The sequence below is a fragment of the Oreochromis aureus genome, linkage group 9 (assembly GCF_013358895.1).
Source record: "Oreochromis aureus strain Israel breed Guangdong linkage group 9, ZZ_aureus, whole genome shotgun sequence".
Taxonomy (NCBI): domain Eukaryota; kingdom Metazoa; phylum Chordata; class Actinopteri; order Cichliformes; family Cichlidae; genus Oreochromis; species Oreochromis aureus.
Window position 1 is genome coordinate 9,461,635 of NC_052950.1, and position 22,812 is coordinate 9,484,446.

A 22,812-nucleotide genomic window follows, 5' to 3' on the forward strand; every position below is an offset into this window, starting at 1 on the left:
CTGAATCGAGGAGGGGGCCTAAGGGTACATCTGTCACCATCTTACAACGCTGTGATTGCAGCCATTCCCCAACTCTCTGTGAATGGTACTCATGCCCATTGATCAGTGGTCTTTGATCAGTGGGTTTTGGTCAGTGATTGTTGATCAATGGTCATGAGAATTTGCATAATTATGATTAAGGAACTGACCTCCCAGCCCATTGTTCCAGTCATTATGCAAATGTACTGTTTATAAGATTTGGGGAAACCTGCAGTCAGCTGAGACTGAAGAAGTCACTTGGATGAGTGACGAAACGTTTCTCCCACAAAACGCTACGTCCAGATGAACAGAATCAACTTTTGGAGATATATCAAAAGTTAATACTGACTGCAACTTGAATTAGAGCTCTGTTTTTCCGTAAGTTTCATTTTAGTATTTAGTATTTATTTAAGAAGTTAAGATGTTAATGCATGCACACAGATGTATATAAAAGAAGTCAAGTCCATAAAAAGGGACATATTTGTGTTTATTTTTAAGCCCGGGACTGGTAAATGTGTTGTTTGAGTGCTGCAGTTGGTTTTTGGTGCTCTAAAGTTCAGTTGTTCAGTATTCGTGCTCTGTTCCTACATGTGAGAAAAAAGAAAGAAAGAAATCAAAAGGAGAAGTGTTTCAAAAGGATAACTTGTGTGAAGTATTTTTGTACACCACAGGTTTTAGTTCAGGTTTCTGTCGTCTGTTCTGATAAATGACATGAAGCAGCAGCCTTTCTTCTCAGTCATGGAGGGCAGAGGGAAGAGAGCGCTTCATTTCTTGATCCTCGGTAAAACAGATTTTCCATAATTTTGATGCTTTTATTTATTATAGAGACAGTATGAAAAAGTATTTCAGACCCAGTTATCAATTTAAAAAATTATGACTTTACAACAACTTTTCTTAAAGTATTTGTAGCCTGAATAACTGTTGTGACCATATTCTATGTTTTCATTTTTCCATAGCTGCTTATCTCGTGGTCTCACCTTCACCTTCTGCAGGTCAGTCTGTTCCAACCTGTCATACTTACATTTTCAATTTAAAGACATTTTTGGAACATAGTTGATATTGTCTTTTTCCTGATAGGTTGGAGCAGATTAGCTGGAAATGGGGCCACTCGGTGCTCTGGAAGAGTTGAAGTCATTTACATTGTCTCTGACTTTGTCTACTCCTGGGGAACAGTCTGTGATGATGGCTGGGACTTAAAAGATGCTGAGGTGGTCTGTAGAGAGCAGAGCTGTGGGATAGCTCTGGAGGCTCTTGGGTCTGCTTACTTTGGTCAAGGTACAGGAAAAATCTTGCGCAGTAATGTGGACTGTTCAGGAAGTGAAGCTTCTATAGATGTTTGTAGGTACAGAAGCTATATTAAAGATAACTGTACCCATGGTCGGGATGCTGGCGTCGTCTGTTCAGGTAAGAAAACTTTTCCATAAGGTTTATAGTCTTTATGGTCTTATCACTGTGGAATAACTGTTTTCTTTCATGTACTGGTCAATACTTCTGGTTTCTTTTTATTCCATCATATTTTACTTTCCCAGTTATGAAAAGATGTTAAAAAGTCTTGTTTTACTGCACTTTGTCTTTTAAACATCTCTGCAGTGTAGTGCATATTTAATTAGATAACACCTCATTTGGATCATTTAAACGTTTAATTTTAACCTGTTAACTCTCTTAGTTAGACATTTTTTTAAATAGTTTTCTCCAATAAAAAAAACATGAAAATACATATCTTTAAAGGTGATTTGCTCTAATTAGATTTTGGGAACACAGCAACTTACACTTCAGAGGGAGTTAGACACACCAAAGTTTCTGATGTTACTCCCACTTCTCTTCTGAAAAGAAAGAGAAGGAGGCAGTGCAGATTACTGTGGTATTCAGGGGAGAGCACACCTCCCTCATGTTTCTGTGTGTATATCAGAAGCTGGAGGTAGTCTAACCAGCAGTAACAGTCCTGTACATAATTGTGAGCAGACACTAAATCAGATACAACATGAAAAGAAAGAAGTGGGCTGATAGTCAGCTGCAGAGTGGTTTTCAAATAGCACTCCTTAAATGAGATTTGTCATTTACATACATAAAATAGTATCAGCTAAGCCATCAGCCAATACGACAGGCACTAAGATTATCTGATCTGATCTTGACTGTGTCCTGTCTTATCTAATACTGTATCATTTTTTTAGAAACCCTCCCAGATCCCACCCTCTCCTTGTACAGTAATGAGGTCACCTGGGGTCAGGATGTCAGCATCACTTGCTCAGTCTCAGATAAGTTCTCAGGTGGAACTTTTATCCTCCAGAAGACTTCAGGCTCATTCAGTCATACTCAACCATCCTCTACGAGCTCTGTTACATTCAATCTTCACAATGTGAACTTCGATCATGATGGACTGTACCAGTGTCAGTACATGAAAACAAGCCGAAGGTTCAGCTCTTCCTCTGTCAGACTCACTGTTACTGGTAAGAAAAAAATCCACTTTGCCAAGTTCTTTGTTTCATTCTCTTCTTTCAATAATAGAATCAGTAACCTGGTGAGATAATGCTTTGATATGTTGATATTTTTTCAGTGAGTTTTCCAAAACCCCGTATCTCCATTTACCCTGTTGGTGAGGTGACCTGGGGTCAGACTGTTGAAATCACATGTTCAGTCTCAACTCAGGTTTTAGGTGGATCGTTCACTCTGAGTCAAATTCAGGGTTCATTCACAAGGAGCCAAACCTCCAACACAAACTCTGCTACCTTCAATATTCCTAACGTGGACTTTGATAATGAGGGATTGTACCAGTGTCAGTATAAGAAAAGAGGCTCAAGTCGTGAATTCAGCTCCCCATTAAGTGATTCGGTCAGACTCTCTGTTGCTGGTAAGAAAAAAATCCACTTTGCCAAGTTCTTTGTTTCATTCTCTTCTTTCAATAATAGAATCAGTAACCTGGTGAGATAATGCTTTCATATGTTGATATTTTTTCAGTGAGTTTCCCAAAACCTCGTATCTCCATTTACCCTGTTGGTGAGGTGACCTGGGGTCAGACTGTTGAAATCACATGTTCAGTCTCAACTCAGGTTTTAGGTGGATCGTTCACTCTGAGTCAAATTCAGGGTTCATTCAGAAGGAGCCAAACCTCCAACACAAACTCTGCTACCTTTAATATTCCTAACGTGGACTTTGATAACGAGGGATTGTACCAGTGTCAGTATAAGAAAAGAGGCTCACGTCGTGAATTCAGCTCCCCATTAAGTGATTCGGTCAGACTCTGTTACTGGTAAGAAAAAAAAATCATTTTTATCATAGATCCTTTGTTTTGTTAAACTGTAACAAAGTTATTGAAAGAGTTTTTCAATCGTAGCTTTAAACATATTTAATTGTTGTATATAATAACAATGTATTAAATACAGGATCTGTTATTCTGTATAATTTTTTTGTCACTTCATTTATCTTCAATTTTCACTAAATACTCTCATAGCCCACTGTAGCAAGGAGCAATCAGACAGTATTAGAGGTTAGTTATTGGTGATTGTGGAGTGTTTAGCAAGGAAAGAATCAAATTTAGAGTTTGCAAAGATCTAAAAGAGTGAATATTCAGTCATCAAATCACAAGAAGCATGACAATAATATGTTAATGCTGCACCATAACTGCTGAATGTGTAAACAAGAAACTAAGTGTTGTGTTTGATTCTGCTGCCTTCTTAATCCTGGTACCTTTTATTCCCCAGTGAGACTGCAGACACCCAGCATCTCCCTGACCTCTCCTAGTGCAGGTCTGGTCTGGGGTCCTGAAGGTGCAGAGATCACCAGGGGTTACAGTTTTGTCCTCACCTGCTCCGTTAACTCCAGATTTTCCAGTGGACGTTTCTTTCTCATCTTCTCTGACTCCAACATCACAGACAGCAAGCCAGCAGTCAACAACTCAGCCTCCTTTAGTTTCCCTGTAGCAGAGTATGAACACCAAGGCAACTACAGCTGTGTGTATGAAGTCACAGTGTCCACACGGACATTCAATTCTACTGCAACAGCACCCATTACTGTCATCATTAAATGTAAGTATAGTTTTGAATTTATCTTTTTAAATAACAGAACAGCATATAGCCCACAGTGACAATGTAGCTATGTGTGATGTGCGCACTGTGGCTACTATATTCTCTAACTCTTTACACAGTTTATCTGTTTATTCTCCCAACAAACAAGTGAGTCTCATTTGTTCATATAAATGTATGCTTAAGTAAGTCAATTTGATTCATAAAGCACATTTAAAACCAAATGCTTTACAAAACAAGACAGAAAATAAATAAAGAGAAGATAGGTTCCCAAACTTCCACTACACACTTTCAGACAACTTACATGTCAAAAAGCCTCCATCCGCTGTTTCGGTTGTTACCAAATGACTGATAAAAGAAAAAAAAAGTCTTCATTTTAAATTTATAAACAGTCACAGTTAATGCATGTCTGAGGTCACTTGAGAGATCATTCCAGAGTCTCGATACAACTATAGCAGAAGTGTGACCCACTTTTTGTTAAGAGGGTTTGGGGTGCAGACCTTAAAGATCTTGAAAAACAAGAAAAAGAGTATCTATGGCTTTAAACATGAAGAGTGCCACTTTCTAGATTCTGTAATGTAATTTATTTGTTTGTCAAATTTCAATTTGTGTCAAAGATTACCCTAAACTTTTTAAGTTGTGTTTTGCACTAAAAAGGGGTTTAATGTCCGAGCTACAACTTCAGGGACAAACAAAATATGTTGTTTAATTGTAAGAAACTATGACACATTCAAATTTTTGATATAAAATATTCAGTCACTGAGCTTTCACACAGAGTAAAGATTTCCAAAATCTAAGGTAAATATAATTGTAAGTTATCTACATAGCTGTGAAAAGAGATGCGCAGAGAAAAGGAACAGGCCTAAAAACAGGCCATTGTTAAACTCTGTAGCAGGTTTTATGCTGCGGGGATGCCTGACAGGACGCAGAGGTGCTTATGTTAGTATGTTAGTATCGTCTTTGTTTGCCTGTTACAGCTGTTGTTCCACACTTTTGCTCTTTTGCTCCTTTCGTTTTGTTCTCCACCAATTGCTCAGGCCCCCACCTCTGCTCCTGCCACACTAAGTAGAGAGGATGATCTTGTTCACTGTCCTCCGTTCTCTCCATGGCAAAGCATGTAATAGACATGCCGGTCTACTGTGTTCTTTTCACATTTACCTCTCCAAATTTTGAAATGGACATGCAGAAGTTGCAGAAAGGTCCTCTAAATGTTGTTCTCATCTAGGAAAGACAAGAGTTGATTTAAAACACCTTTTTCTAAAACTTTAACAAAGAATGACAGTTTTAAAATAGGCTGATAATTACTCAGGACACCAACATTCACATTTAGAAATACCTGTACAGCTGAATGTTTAAAACTATACCAGAATAGTGCCTGGTTTAAATTTCTAATTTTAAAAGTAGAAAGGGAACCAAAAGCAGATGGGCACAGGTGACGCAATAGAGTGCTAAAAAATACATTTATGCACAAAAAAAACCTTCTCTCTACAGCAGTCCTTTGATAAACATGTTGGAGTCTGGAGTCTCTCACTGTACAGGTTTGGCATCAACAAAAATTTGATCACTGCTCTCTCTCTATTGTACTTGTATTTGTTTTCTTTTGGGTTTGTTTGTTTTTTCAGTTTAGACCATGTGCTTTTAGGTCCACGTAAACTAAGACAAATTTTTTAGCTCTTGCAGATGCCTCTATGAATCCACATCAACCATTAACAGTTATATATAAGCTATAAGTGCTGACAACAGGAGGATTATTTCACTTACCCAAAAGTGCACTGATTGCATTTGGTTTACATTTGTGGCATGCTTTTGCCTTTTGACACATTCATCCCTTTATGACAAGAATTTTTTGCATTATAAAAGAGTTCATGCTTAAATCCTTAAACTGGTAAGTAGGTTTAATACTTTTACATGGCTAAAGCTTTCATAAATGCTCTGAAAATTACTTATTTGATTTAAATGTGGGAGTCTTACAAGATTAATCCAACGCAGTTTCACAGAATCTAAATAAAAAGTCATAAAAAAAATAAAGCTCTTGATTTTCATGCTCCTGCCAAACTAATTGCCACACACAACTGGGGTAGAACGTTGTTTTGCTTCTGGTTAAAAAAATCACTGTAGTGTATCACCATACATAGGATGTTGAATGTTTTGGTTACCTGAGCTAATTGTGTTTGCATTTAGCACCTTTTGCCTGTGTATCATTTTCTGTGGGTGCTCCAGCTCCCTCTAACAGTCCAAACATGCATGTTAGATACAAATCTCATTCTAAACAATAAATAAAAGACTCTATACTACTGTAGATTCATCCAATGACCTGTCTGCAGTGTGTCTTGAACTCATTTCTGATTAACACACGTTTGCCAAAAAAGAGCCTCCTTACTATGTAAAACCATAATTTCAAAGGAAATAGAAAGTCCCAATAATTCATGCTGAACCACTTTCTATCGTTCATATTTGACTAAAACCTTTTCTCTCTTAGTTCCTTGGATGCTGCTGGTCTCGTCTGTAGTTCCTGTGGTCCTGCTGCTCCTGCTGGTCTCGTTGGTGGTGTTACTGGTGCCCAGGAGAAGGAGACAAACACAGCAGGCCCACATCCACACCACAGGTCAGTGTTCACCAAAACAAACAATGTATTAGATGAAACGGCAGCTTTGTTTTGATCATGATGTCCAGAAAAATCTCATCTGCTCTGTTTCAGTGACTCTAAAATCCTGCAATGAAGAAGATGACATCAGTGACGAGGAGAGGATCTATATGAATGTTGAGACACTGAACACCTACAGGAATTTTACCAAACAACTGGAAGGAGCGGAGAGAGAGGAAACAGAGGAGAAGAGATAAAATCCCTTCAATAGAAGTGATTTTAGTCTAAATTGAGCTGTACATATATAGTACGTACATTTTTTTAAAGTATAGAGTAAAAGAATACATAAAGTTGTTTTTATTGTGAAGCCTGAAAAAGATTTGTCTTTTAGATGATTAGTAAAATGATATAATCCAAGTAATTTGCAATAAAAACAAAAAACAACTTGTTCTTGGAGTATTTGGAAATTAATTACACAATATAACTGCTACTATCGCCAAAACAGTGACCTACAGCACACACCTGTATTTATTATTCAGGCCACTCACCTGTCTGACTGTTACATACATACAGTCTCGGTCTTCGACATCATCATGTAGAATATATCTTTAGCCTAAAACAGATACACACAAGCCTGGATGCATTATGGCACCTTTTAACCAATAGCTTCCCCTTTCCTGGCGTCAAACCACCTCTTTTCTGTGAACCATTTCTGAAAAACTCAAATGACTGCTTTTTGCTTTTTTGTAGTTTTCCCAAAATATGAATAGATAAATAAGTTAACCCAGCTGAGTTATTACGAATCATGCTTTTTTTAGCAGTCCGTGTAAATTATGTGTGCAGGAACAAGTGTTGGTTTCGACCATTTCTTTTTCTATATATTAAAGAGAAGTGGGACAGGTGGCTTTGCAGCCTTAAAAAAATCTTCATTGATAAAAACACAAACCTTAGCTGTAACACACACACCTATGGTAGGCATTTATTTATTACTATTGTCATAGTTATTTTGTCTGTGTCCCTGTAAAGAAATATGAAAAGCCTGTGTGGTTTTCACATTCCTTTTTGTTAACTACAACATTCAAACTAAAATGTAAATTAGTTTTTAGGGAGCACAAAATGTTCCAGCATGCAAAATGCTGTAAAAGACTTAACAACAAACAAATTAAATTCTACAATAACTGTAATATCTCTCAGGTAGAGGGTGAGGTATTTCAGAAAATCAAGCTGAGTATGCTGCAGCTATTATCCACTGCTAATACCTGCTACTCACTGAATTGGAGCAAGAAGCTATACTGCCCTCAAGTGGAAGAGAATGTAACTGTTCTGCCTGTCACAACGCTCCGCTCGCTCGGAGTACCAATCAGGTGAATTTGGCAGCAGTGGTTGAGAAACACTGCTCTATAGACACAGACCCTCTGCATTTATTTTACTCAAACTTTCCTATATATATATATTTTTTTTATATAATGTCATTTGTCATGATCTCACTTCTGCTGACCCATGCCTTTCATTTATGGCTTTAAAATAACAGCTATGAAGCAGTGATGTGTCATGTTAGCTGTTTGTTGCCTTTGTTCCTCTCTCCTTGTGTCTCTTTCCCTCCTGTGTTTGCTTGACTGGTGGGAGCTCTAAGATGCAACAAAGAGAGGAGGAAAGTAATTAAGGGTGTAAAATCTGAGAAGTGAAAAGAACGTGAATGTTTTGTTTCCTGCATTTGTTCATAGTTTACTGAAAAATGTACACTCTTCTTGGAAAATTTGAAAGTATCACAGGTCTGATCTGAGTGCCTGAAACATTTGCACAGTACAGCATGTTTTTTGGACAAGTCTTTGCTTTTGAGTAAGTTTGTCGTCATTTCACACCAACTGATCTGTTGAGCTTTATGTTTTACTATAGACTGAGACGTTGCTGTGCATCGGCTCATATGCCGAACTTTGCTACTCCGTACTTCGTGCTCATTTTAATTATTTGTTAATTGCTGTCCAGTATCTCTATAAAGTAAACAGTTTGATGATGTTTTGATTCTTCTTTTATACTTTTTAATATTTGTCTAATTTGTGACTGGCCATATCAGATAAAGATATGTTTGTGCTTAATCAAAATATTTACAAATGAGATTTAAATGTCTCTATAAGGCAATGGATTTTATTGACTGATCTACTGATTCTTATTTTTTTGTTAGCTAAACTATATTTCTCTAATGGACAGGTAAGGTGAAGGGAAATTACAGAAAAAAAGACAACATAACAAACCAGTGACCAGTAACCTCTTTTGGTTGGATGGTCAGTCAGTGTCCTACAATACTGTGCCAAAGTCTTGAACCACCCTTCATTTTTCAATATTTTGTTGATAAAATGGGAAGTAGGTGCAGCGATTTCTTGGAATTTGCAAACATGCATTGAAATATAGTCTATAAGGAAAAAACAGAGTTTGTACAGTTCTATCAAGCTTGAATACCTTTATTCTTCAACACAGCCTGAACTTCCTTAGGCAGCTTTCTTGTCATGTGTTTAAGTAGTCATCGGGAATATTTCCCCAGTATGAAGCTAAATCTGTTGCAAAATATTCTTGAAGGACATTCAAAGCTCTTCTTTGGATGTGAGGTAACTCTTCAGTCATATAGTTTTTTTGTCCTCAACTTGTCCAGTTTGAACACTTTTTTAAGAACACAATGCACAGCAGCTCTTTTAGAATCACGTTATTGTTCCAAAAAAAATACTGTATTATGTCTTTGTTATTTTTGCCTTTTTTCCTAGATTCAACGAAAGAAACTGTGACAAATTATGTTTTTGTAAAAAGCTGCCAGTGTCAAAGTGCCTGATAATACAATTTAAAGCTGTTTCTTGTTCTGTGAATACACAACACTGGTCTTCAGTGCATGATTGATTCATAAGTCTGTGTTAACTAGCTTAATAAAAACAAACCAACAAACCTTGCAGTGAAGGTGATTTGCGTATTGAACTGAACATTTGACGCAAATCCAACTTTAAGTAGTCAAATGATTTTGGTCAATTCAAAATCATGTTTTGGTAAATCGAGTGAAAGTAAAATTCCCCAAGATAAGATTCATCTTGAAACCACCTCAGTTACAGTTGCTGACTATGTAAACATGCTGCATTAACATGCTGTTCAGTGTTTCATTATCCCGGTTTACTGCCCCCATTTTTTCTTGGTGTGCAAACCTGACTGACAGGCTCTCTTTTAGCATGCATTGTATACAGTGAAAGTAATACAGTGTGCATTCATCTGTTGAGCTCTTCCTCTGTTGAAAATGCAATTCGAGCTAGATGGAAGAGTACAACAAAAGAAGTCTCTGAGAACCACAGCACGGAAAATGAAAGCATGAGGCAGAGGCATGAGGCAAAGTGTGGGAACAAAGAAATTGCTTTCAGACGGATGAGGATGCAGGAATTCGGAAGTTTGAAATTTTTGTCAGGCATAAAAAAATACATAAATATAACAATAATTCTTCCATTGTTATTTCCATCCTGCAAAGTGAGTTATGTGGATGAAATCTCTTAACACGACGAAACAATGAAACATATTTCTGAAGAGGGAAATAAAGGAAAGCATGATACCAGTCTGTGTAAGAGCAAACAGAAAAAAAAGAGAAAACAGCTTTCACATTTTCATCTGTGACATCTGTACAAATTGGTCCTCTTCATTCATTTAAATTCAGCATATCTGTTACAATAAAAATAAAATATACACTTTTAAAAATTGCAGAAAAACTTAACACAAAATGAAATCAGCAGGACGCTTTGACACTGTTCTTCCTTCCTGTTAATTACAACTTCTTTGCAGACTAATAAGAGGTTTATTCACCTGACACTAGTGCAGCTCCTAGAAGCAAAATATCAAGTATTTCACTCACAGCAAAGTACTCGATGGTTGTGGGTATGATCAGTGTTGGGGAGTAACGGAATATACGTACCGACGTTACGTATTTAAAATACAAAATATGAGTAACTGTGTTCCATTACAGTTCCCGTTTAAAAAGGTGGTATTCAGAATACAGTTACTTTGTTGAAATAAATGATTACACGGCGGTCTTTTCCTGTTTCATATGTTAGGCTGTCCCCTCTCTATTTTTGGTAATTCCATGCCAGAACAAAACACGCATTAAGAGGCTCTAATGCCTGTGTCTCAATCTCGTAGCCCATGTCAGCTCTACTTGTGGCCCGCATAATGACGTGACGAAATATTTTTAAAAATTATTATTCAAAAAATTATTTAATATGAAGGCAATAGGCAGAGTGTTACAGGCATAGACTTAAAGAATGTAGCCTCATGGGCAGTGTAGCCCAGTTGTAAGTGCTATTAGGACTCGACTGTACACTGTGTTCGTGCACATTGCACATTGTTCTTTGCAGTAGGAAGAGTTCAGTCTTTGTGAGCTGCATGGATGACATGCTGCACAGGCTTCCTTTTATGGGCGTCTAAGTTAATGTTGGGTGATTCACATTAGCAACCACTGCATTATTATTTTTAGCCTTCATTCATTATACTGCAGGCTGTGGCGGTTGAACAGGTTAGTTGTGCTGCGCTGTGCACCCTTTGCATCTCTTCTTGGTTGACATTGCTTGCCTTGAATCCAAAGAATCTCTGTTCTTATGTACCAGAAATTTGAATTTCGTTGCATAACTGTGTTTTAATGTAGTGTCACTTGTCCAAACTATTTCAGAGCCTACGAAGCAAGTTCAATTTAGCCTGGATAACTTTATGTGATCTGGATTCACCTAACCTAACATGGGCAATAAGGATCATTTTACACTGAATGCTAAAACGAGGGTAGTGCAGTGGTTGATACTGCAGGTCCTGGATTTGAATCTAGTCTGCGTGGCGTTTGCATGCTCTCTCTGGGTACTCTGGCTTCTTCTGGTGGTCCAAAGACATGCATGGGGTTAGATTAACTGTTGATTCTAAATTTCCTGTAGATGTGAATAGATGTCTGCCTTTATGTATCAGCCCTATGACAGATTGGTGACTCATCCAGGGTGTGCCCTGTCACAGCTGGGCTTCTGTGACTCTGGATTGAATAAGTGGAAAAAAATGGATGGATAGAAGATAAAGCTACGATATTAGAAAATATGAAGAGGTTAATTATACAACACAGACTGAAAGCAACACAGTTGCTACAGACAAATCACCAGTTTGTGAGTGTGTGAGAGGAAAAAGCACTGTATGAATGTGTGAGCTCTTTAAGACTGGATAAGATCAGCTTTATGAATAAAGTCTTGTTTATGTGAAGCAAGGAAAGAAAGCCAAAAAAGAGAGAATAAGAGATCTGATTGATTATTACTGAATATTTCATAAATGTTTTAAAGATTGTTTTAGTTTTTATTCTTTCACGTCCTACCTCAGTCTGAGAGCAAGTACAGAAAAACAGAATTCAAATGTAAACTAGACTTATTTGATGAAAGTACAAATATAAATTGTAATAAAATATAGAACAATAAGATTATAAAATTGTCTGCAACAAAAAAAAAATCTTTCTGACATTAGACGCTACTGAGAAATGTCTTGAGGCTATTGTAAGACTCTCTCACTTTTCACACAAAAGTTTGAAGGATCTTTCAGGAATAGTGACACTATTTTCCAGAGAACTGATTGTTCATTAGATGGTGATTTCATACCTGATGATCGGTAATCCAGAATGCGTTACCATAGAGAAATACACAGGCATTAAATCAACTACCTAAACCCAGGGTTAACCTTGAAGTTGCCTGAAAAGACAAAATCCCGCTTCTTGCACAGGCCTCTGCTAGAGGTGGACACTCCAAATATCCATAGTATTAAGAGACCAATGCTGGATCGATAGTTCAGTATGTTATCCGTTGAGTTTTGTTAAATACATAAATAAATAAATAAATAAATATTATTATTACTGAATGAAGGAATACTGGCCCCATATTTACTTGGTATTGGATCGACACTAACATTTGCAGTATCGCACAGCTCCAGCCTGTAAACTTCAGTCTTCAGTCCTTGCAAAACGTCTTCTCGAGTTGTGACTGTACTGTCGGGCGCATGCGCTGTACCTCACTGACTAAACCTCAGCGTGTACTTTCAAGTACAAGTACACTTTTAACTGGAAGCAGTTTCACCCCCTTTACCTAAAACTCCTAACAGGGGTTACCATTGCTCCTGGACGAAGTAAGTGACGAAGTGGTTTTTCTCTGGAATTGTTCCATTCGGCTTCCGTACAGTGACGTTCGAGAACGCGGAAGTTCACGTGGGGCGTGCCGATTTGTAAATAAAAAGCGATGCTTCACACAGAAGGCTTGCCGTCACAGAAAGACTCCTGATCGCTTGAAGACCTCGACAAAAGTCCGCGTTGGTAAGTGACAGGATGTGCACTGTGGGACGCATTGTTATTATCTGGTGTACAGATGGTTAGTGTTACTTGAATGCGGCACAATAATTTTCAGATGACGTCAACCAGATATGTGGAAAAAAAAAGTTTTATAGTCGCTCAGATTATGCAGTCCCTGTACTGAATTTAAATTATGATTAAAGAACTTTAATCATAGTAACGATTGATGATAGCAATATAAGATTTCTTCCCTCATGTGCACTCAAAAAAAAATGTGATGTTTATATGTGACTGACAAATGTGGAAGTTGAACTGTTGCTTGGTGTATTTGAAGTCTGCAGGTAAATCTGCAGACAAACCACCAAAGATGCACGTCATTCTAATTCCTGAAACACAATAATCACCTTTTTTTTTCTTTTCTGTTGTTGTTGTGTTTTGTATTTTGGAGGATAGGGGGAGGGGGGTAGGTAAAGTGAACCTTAATTCACTTAATTAATCCTACTTTGCCGCAATAATTAACCTTTGCCCTCTCTTTTTTTATACCAGAAACCATGGCATCTGCAACCCCTCTGTCCAAGGCAAACAGTGCCTTCTCTCTGTCTTTGCTCAAAGAGCTGAGCAATAAAGACAAGACGGGAAACATCTTTTTCTCCCCGTTCAGCATTTCTTCAGCCCTGGCTATGGTGATGCTGGGGGCCAGTGGCAACACAGCCACACAGATGTCAGAGGTACAGTCGTGCAGCTGCCTTTGTTAAAGATTGTATGCAGCTTGTTGAAGCTGGTTCAGTTCTACCCTATGAAGCTTGTTAGCTTACATTTTGTGATGTGTTTCATTGCTTTTCTACTTTACGTATTTGTAGATTTCCCTCCAAACACCGTTAAAATCCATGGCTTCTGAAATGACCCCTTTCATTTACTTAAAGAGCTCTGAGAGGAAGTTTCAAGCAACGCTGAACAATAAAGCTCCATGACGATAGGGCGTCGAATTTGATCTTTTGAAAGCCCCCAAGCTACAGTGTGACTCACCAAGCTCTGACTTTCAGTGTCAGGAAAAATGACAAAGATCTGTACTGTTCAGCTTTTATGAGGGTCAGCCCTGTGCTGTGTTACTCGGGGAACAGGATCCATAAAATGGAAGTGTAAGGGCAATAAAGCTTCAGGTAATCCGTACGGGTTATCAGTTCCCTTTGTGCAGCGGGCATGCCCATTTGTCTGGCTGCCTGGGTTTCATAAGCAGGCACTTGTCAAAGCTGAGGCACTAAATGGAAACGGCTGGAAGAATATTTGACGCAGTCTATAAAGAAGTAATACACTACCCTAATTAAGACACATCAGGCACTGAAGCACATTTGTGGAAACACAGAATGCATTTAAACTTGCATTGTTTATAGAAATTAGAGGTATGCTTTTAGCACCTTATGGAGAAGAAGGCTCACGCTGTGGAGCATGCCCTGCATTTCAAAGGTCTTTAGACAAGAGATTGACAGTCAGTGTATTGTTAGAGTAAAAATCAAATAAGAGCTACCGAGGGATTTTAAAGAGGCCTTATATTCAGCAGGGGTAGCTGGTATGTAGGTGGAAGTTGACATTCAATAAGAAGATTGTGACAAAAGGATTCCTGAAGTCAAGCCACACCCAGCTAAGTCAAGCTGGTGGGTGTGGGTGTGTGGGAGAGAGAGGGCCTCCACGTGTATCCAGTATTTGAAATGATAATGCTCTGAAAGATAATGGATTTATTAGAGAGTACCTTGAACGAAAAGTTTGAAGAAATTCCTTGAAAACGATCACGGCAGTTGACGTAGAAAAGCAAGATTAATGCAAGCTGTCTCTTTTCTTCTCTTTATGCCTTCGGTTGCAATAGTTTTAGAATATTACCTGGTTGTTTGACAGGATCAGAGAGAAGATAGTTAAATAAAATAAAATGGTTCACTGTTCAAATCAAAGAGGTCTGGGCCAATGTGCATGCATGTTGCCTGGGTTCATTCAAAAAGGCTGTGTAGCTGTAGGCAAACAGCTTCTTTTCACACAGATGTGGCTTCTGCTCCTGAGCTGCAGGGAAGGAGCTAGAAGATAACTATCAAAGCTAATAAGAGTAGTAATTAAGATTTGATGCATAGTTAAACTTTCTGTTGGATGTATTTAACAAAAAAAAGGGGGGGGTAATGCAAGTTTACCTTGAAAATTGATTCAGCTTGTGTCAGAGGTTCAAGTGGAAAAACAAAGTGCAATCACATTCTTCATTTTGTGAGTAAGTGTCAGTTACTGTACGATTGTTGGGCAACGTTTGCTTGACAGATATTGCAAACACACAGGAGCACTGACGTTTCCTGAATTTGTACAAACTTGTCATTTATCTCCTCAACAAACAACATTAGTGCAATAATTCAGTCCTGTTTAGCAATGCACGTACGTGGGCGTGATTACTCAATCAGGGTGTAGCTAGAGACCACCCACAATTCTGAATCTATGAAATAAAATATATTTTTGCCTCATAAGTACTGGAATATCTTGGATAGGCTCCAGTCACCGCACCCCTGCAACCCTGTATTGGAAGAGAATGGATGAATGGAAGTATTTAAATAAGTTTAGATTATGACTGAATAAGCCACAACATTAAAACCAAGCCAAAACACTTCCATATCATTGACACACGAACTCCATAAGACCGCTGAAGGTTTCCTGTACTAGGTGGGAGTCTTCAAAGAAGCATCCACATAAATGTCAGGATACGAGATCTCCCAGCAGAACTTAAAGAACCAATTAAAAGCCATCCACATGATGGTGAAACTGCACAGGCCAGACTGTGAGGCACTCATGACTCTTTCACTCATTCAGTGGTTATCTTTACTCGACCTCTTTTGGTAGGTTATTGAACTATCGTAATTCTGTAAGAACATCAGGACAGAACTATTTCTTAAGCCAAGTCACACCCAGTGAAGTCATGCTGGTGGGTGTGGGTTTATGGGAGGGAAAGGACCTCCACCTGTATCCAGTCATTTGTAGTGATAACACTCTGAAACATAATGGATTTATTAGAGATTACGTGGAACAAAAAGTTTGAAGAATTTACTCGAAGATTATCATGACTGATTATCATGACTATGATGACAGTTGATGTATCGGACATTAATCTGTGTAGCTTATGCCGCCTGCTTTGCTTCGTCCAACACTGTTGCCTGACATTTCTTTCCTCTTGATAGATGTTATTGTATCGAGATAATCTTGTCAGTGGTTTTAAGGTTGTGGCTTATGTATAGATACAGAGTGTCCTGTTTCACAGTCTCACTCACGGGTTCCCAGTCTACTCTGTCTGTTAAATCGGTATTTATTCAAATCATTTCCATAATAAATACATATTTGAGAAACTTTAACATTTTGACCTCTGGTTATTGGCTGACTAGTTTTCAAAGTCTCTCATTTAATGTAATATATGCATATTCCTAATTTTATAAACAAGTTGCATTTTTTTCACTTTTGTTAGTTTGCACAGCAGCTAACTACAGTCAGCCTTTCCAGAGCAGAGGCACTTCCCGAGCTATAAGCGCCCATGGTTAGGATTCATTGGTTCAAAACATGTAGCCAAATAACTTAAATTGGATTTAATTGCTGGTGAGAAACAAATCCATAATCAGTTCTGTCATACCTTTACGGAATGACGAGATACATGTTTAAATAATGATGCACCCCACAAAGTCACGCAGTAAATCCACTGCTGTCAAAAAGGACTTATGTTAATAATCCAGATCTAACAGTTGTTGTTTTTTGGCTTACATGATCTCTCTGCCAGTCAGTACAAGTAAGTTTAAAAGAGCAACTTACTATAAATGATGTTTTCCCAAGCACAGTTTTATACACTGCTGTGCTAAGTATAACCAGATAAGACTGTTGGGTGTAGTTACTCTGTGTCAGCTTGGCTCAGATGTACCATCACAGAAAGATGTGCCCGTGGGAGACGAGACTGTAAGGACAGTTGGCTGCCTGTCACCTTATATGAAGACTGTTTATTTTGCTGATTTAATTTTAAGTAAGAGTTTAAAACATTTCATTTTGAATTATAGTTATTAAAATGATAATGCTTTGGTTCTGGCTAAAATGTTTTGGTTCTCCAAAAATTCCTCTGTATAGGAAATATTCTTTATGCTTAAAGCAAATGAATGCAGGGAAGTTCTGGTCATACTGTTTATAATTGTTTCTATTGTTTGTGTGGTTTTTTTTTTTTTTTTTTTTTTTTTTACAGAGGGGTTTGCCACAACTGTGTAAAAGTGTTTCACTGAACATTATTAGCGACTCATTAGAAGATTTGTTATTAAGGTATCAGACTGAAGTCTACAACTCGGCCCACACATCAGTTTAAGGAGAAGCTAATAAATGACTGTTTAAAAAAAAAAATGGAAACAAACGTTGAACGTAACGATGAGCACTTGGAATCGCACTTCTAGGTTCTCTGCTTCACCAAGGCAGAGAAGCCTAAGCGCGCACCGGCGGGACAGATGCACATGCAACAGCAGGTCCAGTCTGGGCTGCCGAATCTGAGGAAGGTGGTAACAAAGCAGCAATACAGGAATTACACACTAACAAAAGGGGAAATATTACTAACAGCTGATCTAACCGTGCCGTGTGGTGAGGGGATCGGTGGAAACAAAGATATCAGAGCTTCACAGAGCATTTCACATCTGTGTTTGTGCTCAGTTTTTGCTTTGCTGATGTCCTTTATGCTGCTGTCTTGAACTGTGTCAGGTAAAAGCAGCAGTGTAAGGGTATATCTGTTTACTAAAGGTTTAGTGTGTTTGTGGTGAGTCCAACAGCTTCACACCCCACAGTATTACATAATGCATATGCATATAGACGTGTCCTTTCATGACCTCTTTCTGTGTGTGTTTTATCTCTTATTAGCAGATGCTTCCTTCAGAGTTTGAACCTATGACAGCGTATCATTTCCTGGTTGTGTAATTCCAGAGAAAAGAGAAAACTCTGTTAACAAATTGAGCACACAACATTACAGCTGTCTGTGACTTTAGCTTTGGATGTGCACCATGTAAAAACACACTCTGCTTCATTCTTATTAAACAGTTGGACTTGAAGATGACCGCATAAATATTAACATGGTGGTGGGATGGTGTGGGTCTTTGTGCTGTTAAATGCTTTGTGGAAAGGAATCTCTAATCTTGGGTCATGGCTTCTCTGAATTCAGTGTTAAAGGTGGCAACAGTTGGTGGATCAATAGTGATGCATTTACACTGGATAAGGACCTGTTATGCTCATTTCCAGTTTCATAGTTTTATTCTGATTTCTACTTTCTTCAGTAGCATAATAGGTCCACTTAAAGTACTGATGTCCAAAAGCTGCCAGATTTGAGATGTCTTTAGTTTGAAATTGGAAAAATTGAAAATTAGATTATTTAATCAGATTTTCTTTTAGTCAACTGGTGGTTAGCCCACCTTTTTATATGTATCACAAACCATCAAAGCCACTAATGCCAATCTAAAATCTCACTTAGTTTTGTCTCATCACCCTTAAATGGAGACAGACCAGTCTGTGTTTGCAGACTGGTGCGTGTATTGACCTGTGCTTTTTTTTTTTTTGTTTGTTTTTTGTTTTTTTGTTTGAACAGTTGTCTGCTTTGTTCACAGTGCCTGAAAACGAAGGATTGTCAGGATGATGTCCACAGCAGCTTTGCCCAGTTGCTGAGTGTGCTCAACAAGTCAGATGCTCCGTATTCTCTCAGCGTTGCCAACAGATTGTATGGGGAGCAGTCCTACCAGTTTGTTGAGGTGTGTCTCTCTCTCTCTGTGTGTGGCTTGTTTTTTGTTTTTTTTTCCTAAAGAATGAGAGGAATCATGAAGCTGTGGAGGAAGGAATGAGGTAGTTGATAAGGTAGTAAAATTCCACTAAGCTAATAGGTTATTTTTGTTTGGGTGTTCACAATTTGTGTGTCATTAACTGATTTCAGGATTTCTTGGGAAAAACCAAGAAGCATTACAATGCTGAGCTGGAGGCCGTGGACTTCATTAAAAGCTACGATGCTGCCAGGCTCAACATCAACAGCTGGGTGGAGAAGACAACACAAGGTGGATAACACACTAAACATGTCCACCTTCCACTGATATGAAGTTAGAAGTTGTAATGTAAAGACTTTTATATTATTAGTGTGTTGGTTAGTAGTCCTGCAGAACTCTCAGGTCTTCTGTGAGATGTTAGTAGGGTATTTATTACCTACGTCTGTGTCGTTGCTTCACGCGTGTCAACGTATCCTTCAGGTAAAATCAAGGATTTGTTGGCTGAGGGTGTTTTGGACTCCATGACCAGGCTGGTGTTGGTCAATGCCATCTACTTTAAGGGCTTCTGGAACAAGCAGTTTAAGAAGGATCAAACACAAGATGCTCAGTTTCGAGTCAACAAGGTAATACAGCAGCTACATGAATACTGATTTTATTTATTATATATAATATATCCTGACATCCACTGCTGCTGTGATGGAGCAAAACCCCATCACAGCAGTGTTTGGTGTAAGTAAGGGTCTTTTTTTTTTTTAATCACATGGTGTTCACAGTCATACATTCTTAGCGGCACCTCTCGTCCGATCAGATATTTCTGTTAGCTGTGATAAAACACAGTAAAAACACAGTAGACTTTGCTCAGAGTGATAAAAAAGTCATTATGCTTCGACCTGGCTGACAAAATCCTGGAACTGCATGAAGTGACGTTTAACCATCTTGTGACTTAAAGAGAGTAAATCTAACTCAAGAACAAGGCTAATATATATCTCAGCCTTTCAAGCTATTATTATTAACTTGCCAGCAAACAGTTGGAAATCTAGAAGAAGTGCGGTAGCAATGGCAGTGGTTCGCCCTTCACCTGATGAATTAAAGTCACACTCTCACTGCTGTTTGTATTTCTCGAGTAGCTCAACAAGCCTTAAAGAAACAACAACTATTTTTAACATTATTTTTTTGCAAGCCAATGATTTAAAACTCCACTTTTTCTCCTCGAGCAGCTTTGCTACAAACTGCGGTTGCTCTGATACGCTTCTATATACACTCAACACCAATTTCAGGTTGAACTAGTACACTCGTGACAATGTTTTTTATCTTTCAGAATGACACTAAGCCAGTCAAGATGATGTACCAGAAGTCTAAGTTCCCTTTGACCTTCATCCATGAAGTCAACTGTCAGGTAATTTGGCTAATGCAGTAAATCAGTCAGTATGGCCAGCAACCCATCACCTGTTAACTTGGCAGCATTTAAAATAGTTTGATTTGAGATTAGGGTCATATATATACAACTGTTTCTGAAAATGCTGGGATGCTATATTGTAAATAAAAACTTTACAAATAACTACAATGATTTTTAAATGAAAACAAACTACAACCTGTCGAATATTTTTACAGACATTTATGGCAGGTCTGAACTGCAGACAGAACTCTTTATTATGTAGCCATGCAGCTGCATGTGGTGTAAGAGTGTCTTGCTTTAATAAGTAAGGACGTCCCCTATATGCAATCTTGTCTAGGTGGCAGCTCAAGCTGTTTCAAAACCTGTGTGGGTTCAGCATTAGTGGTTAAGTTACCCATGGTCATGTGGACTAATGCTCTCTGCATCATCATGGATGCTGGTTTGTGAACTGTGCACATACAAGTTGGTTAACAGTTTTCCACTTCTCCTCAGTCCAGCTTAAATATGCTTGATTCCTAGGAAGGTAGAGAATAAACTTGGATTTGCAGAAATGCAGGAATGAACTTTATTTACTGCCAATGTTGGTCTGAAGTCTTCCAGAGCCCGTGAACTTGTTTTTCTTGCAAAATCATGTCGGTTTTGTAACATAGTGCAATCTGACGAGCCAAAGATTGTTGCCAATATCAATTTTTTTGACCCTTGACTCTCGTGCACAGGGATTTTAGTGCCTTTTGAAAAATATTTAATGATGTTGTTTTTTTGTTTTCTTTTTTGTTTTTAACACTACACTGTTGCTAAGTAACCTTAATGGTCTAGAAGTTATTTTAGTGCTATGTTGCCCCTGTCCCAGCTTTCTGGATTTGCAAGTTATTGTATTACACGGCATTGTCTGTTAGTTTATTATAACATGCTTCCAAAAATGCTAAGATGATTAAGTCTAACCGTTGCATAGCCACTATTATATATTCACACTAATGTTTGAAACCTGTGCGACAGATCATCGAGCTGCCTTACAAAGGGAATGAGCTCAGCATGCTCGTCTTTCTGCCCCAAAATATCGAGGACGGTACAACGGGTCTGGAGAAGGTATAACAAGCACACTTGGAGTTGGATGATGAAACCTATATATATATAGTAAAAAATAATAATAATAATAATAATTTTATATATCTCCAGCTGGAGAAGGAGCTGACCTTTGAGAAATTTGTGGAGTGGACTAATCCCAATATGATGGATGACATTGAGGTCACGGTGGGCCTGCCACGATTCAAGCTGGAAGAGAATTACGACATGAAGGCTGTCCTGGTCAGCATGGGCATGGTGGATGCCTTCGACATGACAAAGAGTGACTTCTCTGGTATGATGTATTCTTGGAACTGTTACGACCCGTCTAATGCCACACAATAAAACGGGAGCCCAAAACATGAACTCTTAAGTTCAGTTCTCTTAAATCAGCGTAATTTACATCACCCCCATATTCTACATAAATCAAATATGTTATTTTGCTTTGTTTTGTGACAGGCATGTCTCCTGCCAATGACCTGGTGCTGTCCAAAGTCGTGCACAAGGCTTTCGTGGAGGTCAACGAGGAGGGAACAGAGGCTGCCGCTGCCACTGCTGCTATCATGATGCTGCGCTGCGCCAGGATTCCAGCCAGATTCATCGCCGACCACCCTTTCCTCTTCTTCATCAGGCACAACCCTTCCTCGAGCATCCTCTTTGCTGGCCGATATAGCTCCCCTGTGTGAGGGCGTCATCATTTAGAGTGGTGTTTCTCAGCTGGAGGGAGGTTACAACATGACTAGTGTAAAATCGAATTTGGTGTCGTTGCTGAGAGTGCCTGCTCGAGAGTTTCATTATGCTAATCACACCCTATGTTCCCGGCCTGTATATCGACAGCACCAGGATGAGGAATTAAAAATGACAGTGCGGAATTTTTATAAAAAAAACTTCACCCCGTGTTTGTGTCACTTCTCTGAACATTGTCATCTTGCACTGTTTAACCTAATTTGATCTTTTGATTCATTTCGTGTCTGTAATGCATGTATGGCCCTATTTGCTGCAGTCATATACCCTGTTTTATCTATCTTGAAGACTAGATTGTTGTCGTATGCCTTACACCCTAGGAAAACTTTTTTTATTGTGCCTCTATTAACCTGCTGTACACCAGGTGCACCTTTTTTGGTTTAAAAAAATGTGCTGTGCATTTTATCTGAAAAACATGCAATATCATACTTAGCTTAGCCAAAGAGAATAATTATAACAGTGTAGTACATTTTATATGGAATTATAATATGCATATAATAATTGGAGAATATATAAAAACTTACATGAATGCTTGAACTGGCATTGAGTCCAGGTCATTTTTATGTATCCCTTGACTTACATGTGGAATAAAGTGTGTGGTTTGCAACTGCTCCATGTTTAAAATGCCTTTTTACTCACATTTTCTTTTACCTGGTTCAGCCAAGTGTTACAGGATTTGGTTTCTAATGCTGTTTAACCATTTAATGTAGAACTTTTGGTATTACACTTGTCACTGTCAGTCTGTCTAACATCATATTAGTCCTTTCAAATGTTTTGGGGGGCATTTTGCCATTGTTTTGTTCCAGTAGGAAAAAGGGAGACTTAAAGCACTTTCTAATTGGCCATTGGATTACTTTACACTTCTGTTAAAAATAAAAAATAAAAAATAAACTATG

General features: G+C 38.3%; 2 protein-coding genes across 4 annotated transcripts; both read left to right on the top strand.

The window, feature by feature from the left end:
- The first annotated feature begins 299 nt into the window (after positions 1-299).
- On the top strand, positions 300-8,637 carry LOC116314625 (scavenger receptor cysteine-rich type 1 protein M130-like). 2 transcript variants are annotated; one of them, XM_039616907.1, is made up of 7 exons: positions 300-799; positions 975-1,010; positions 1,096-1,422; positions 2,190-2,465; positions 3,717-4,040; positions 6,517-6,642; positions 6,736-8,637. In XM_039616907.1, the coding sequence occupies exons 1-7, from the start codon at positions 730-732 to the stop codon at positions 6,876-6,878; spliced, it is 1,302 nt and encodes a 433-aa protein (XP_039472841.1). In that variant the 5' UTR covers positions 300-729; the 3' UTR covers positions 6,879-8,637. The 2 variants fall into 2 exon arrangements, with proteins under 2 accessions (XP_039472841.1, XP_039472840.1); XM_039616906.1 differs by lacking the exons at positions 6,517-6,642; positions 6,736-8,637 and adding exons at positions 2,573-2,866; positions 2,974-3,265 and having other exon boundaries at positions 3,717-3,851.
- Positions 8,638-12,807: 4,170 nt separating this feature from the next.
- On the top strand, positions 12,808-22,527 carry LOC116314621 (leukocyte elastase inhibitor-like). Of its 2 annotated transcripts, XM_031732706.2 has the most exons (10): positions 12,808-12,961; positions 13,484-13,665; positions 17,377-17,475; positions 18,568-18,708; positions 18,888-19,005; positions 19,195-19,337; positions 20,033-20,110; positions 21,107-21,196; positions 21,287-21,467; positions 21,632-22,527. In XM_031732706.2, exons 2-10 carry the CDS (start codon positions 13,489-13,491, stop codon positions 21,856-21,858), a joined length of 1,254 nt encoding a protein of 417 aa, XP_031588566.1. In that variant the 5' UTR covers positions 12,808-12,961; positions 13,484-13,488; the 3' UTR covers positions 21,859-22,527. The 2 variants fall into 2 exon arrangements, with proteins under 2 accessions (XP_031588566.1, XP_031588567.1); XM_031732707.2 differs by lacking the exon at positions 17,377-17,475.
- Positions 22,528-22,812: the final 285 nt, after the last annotated feature.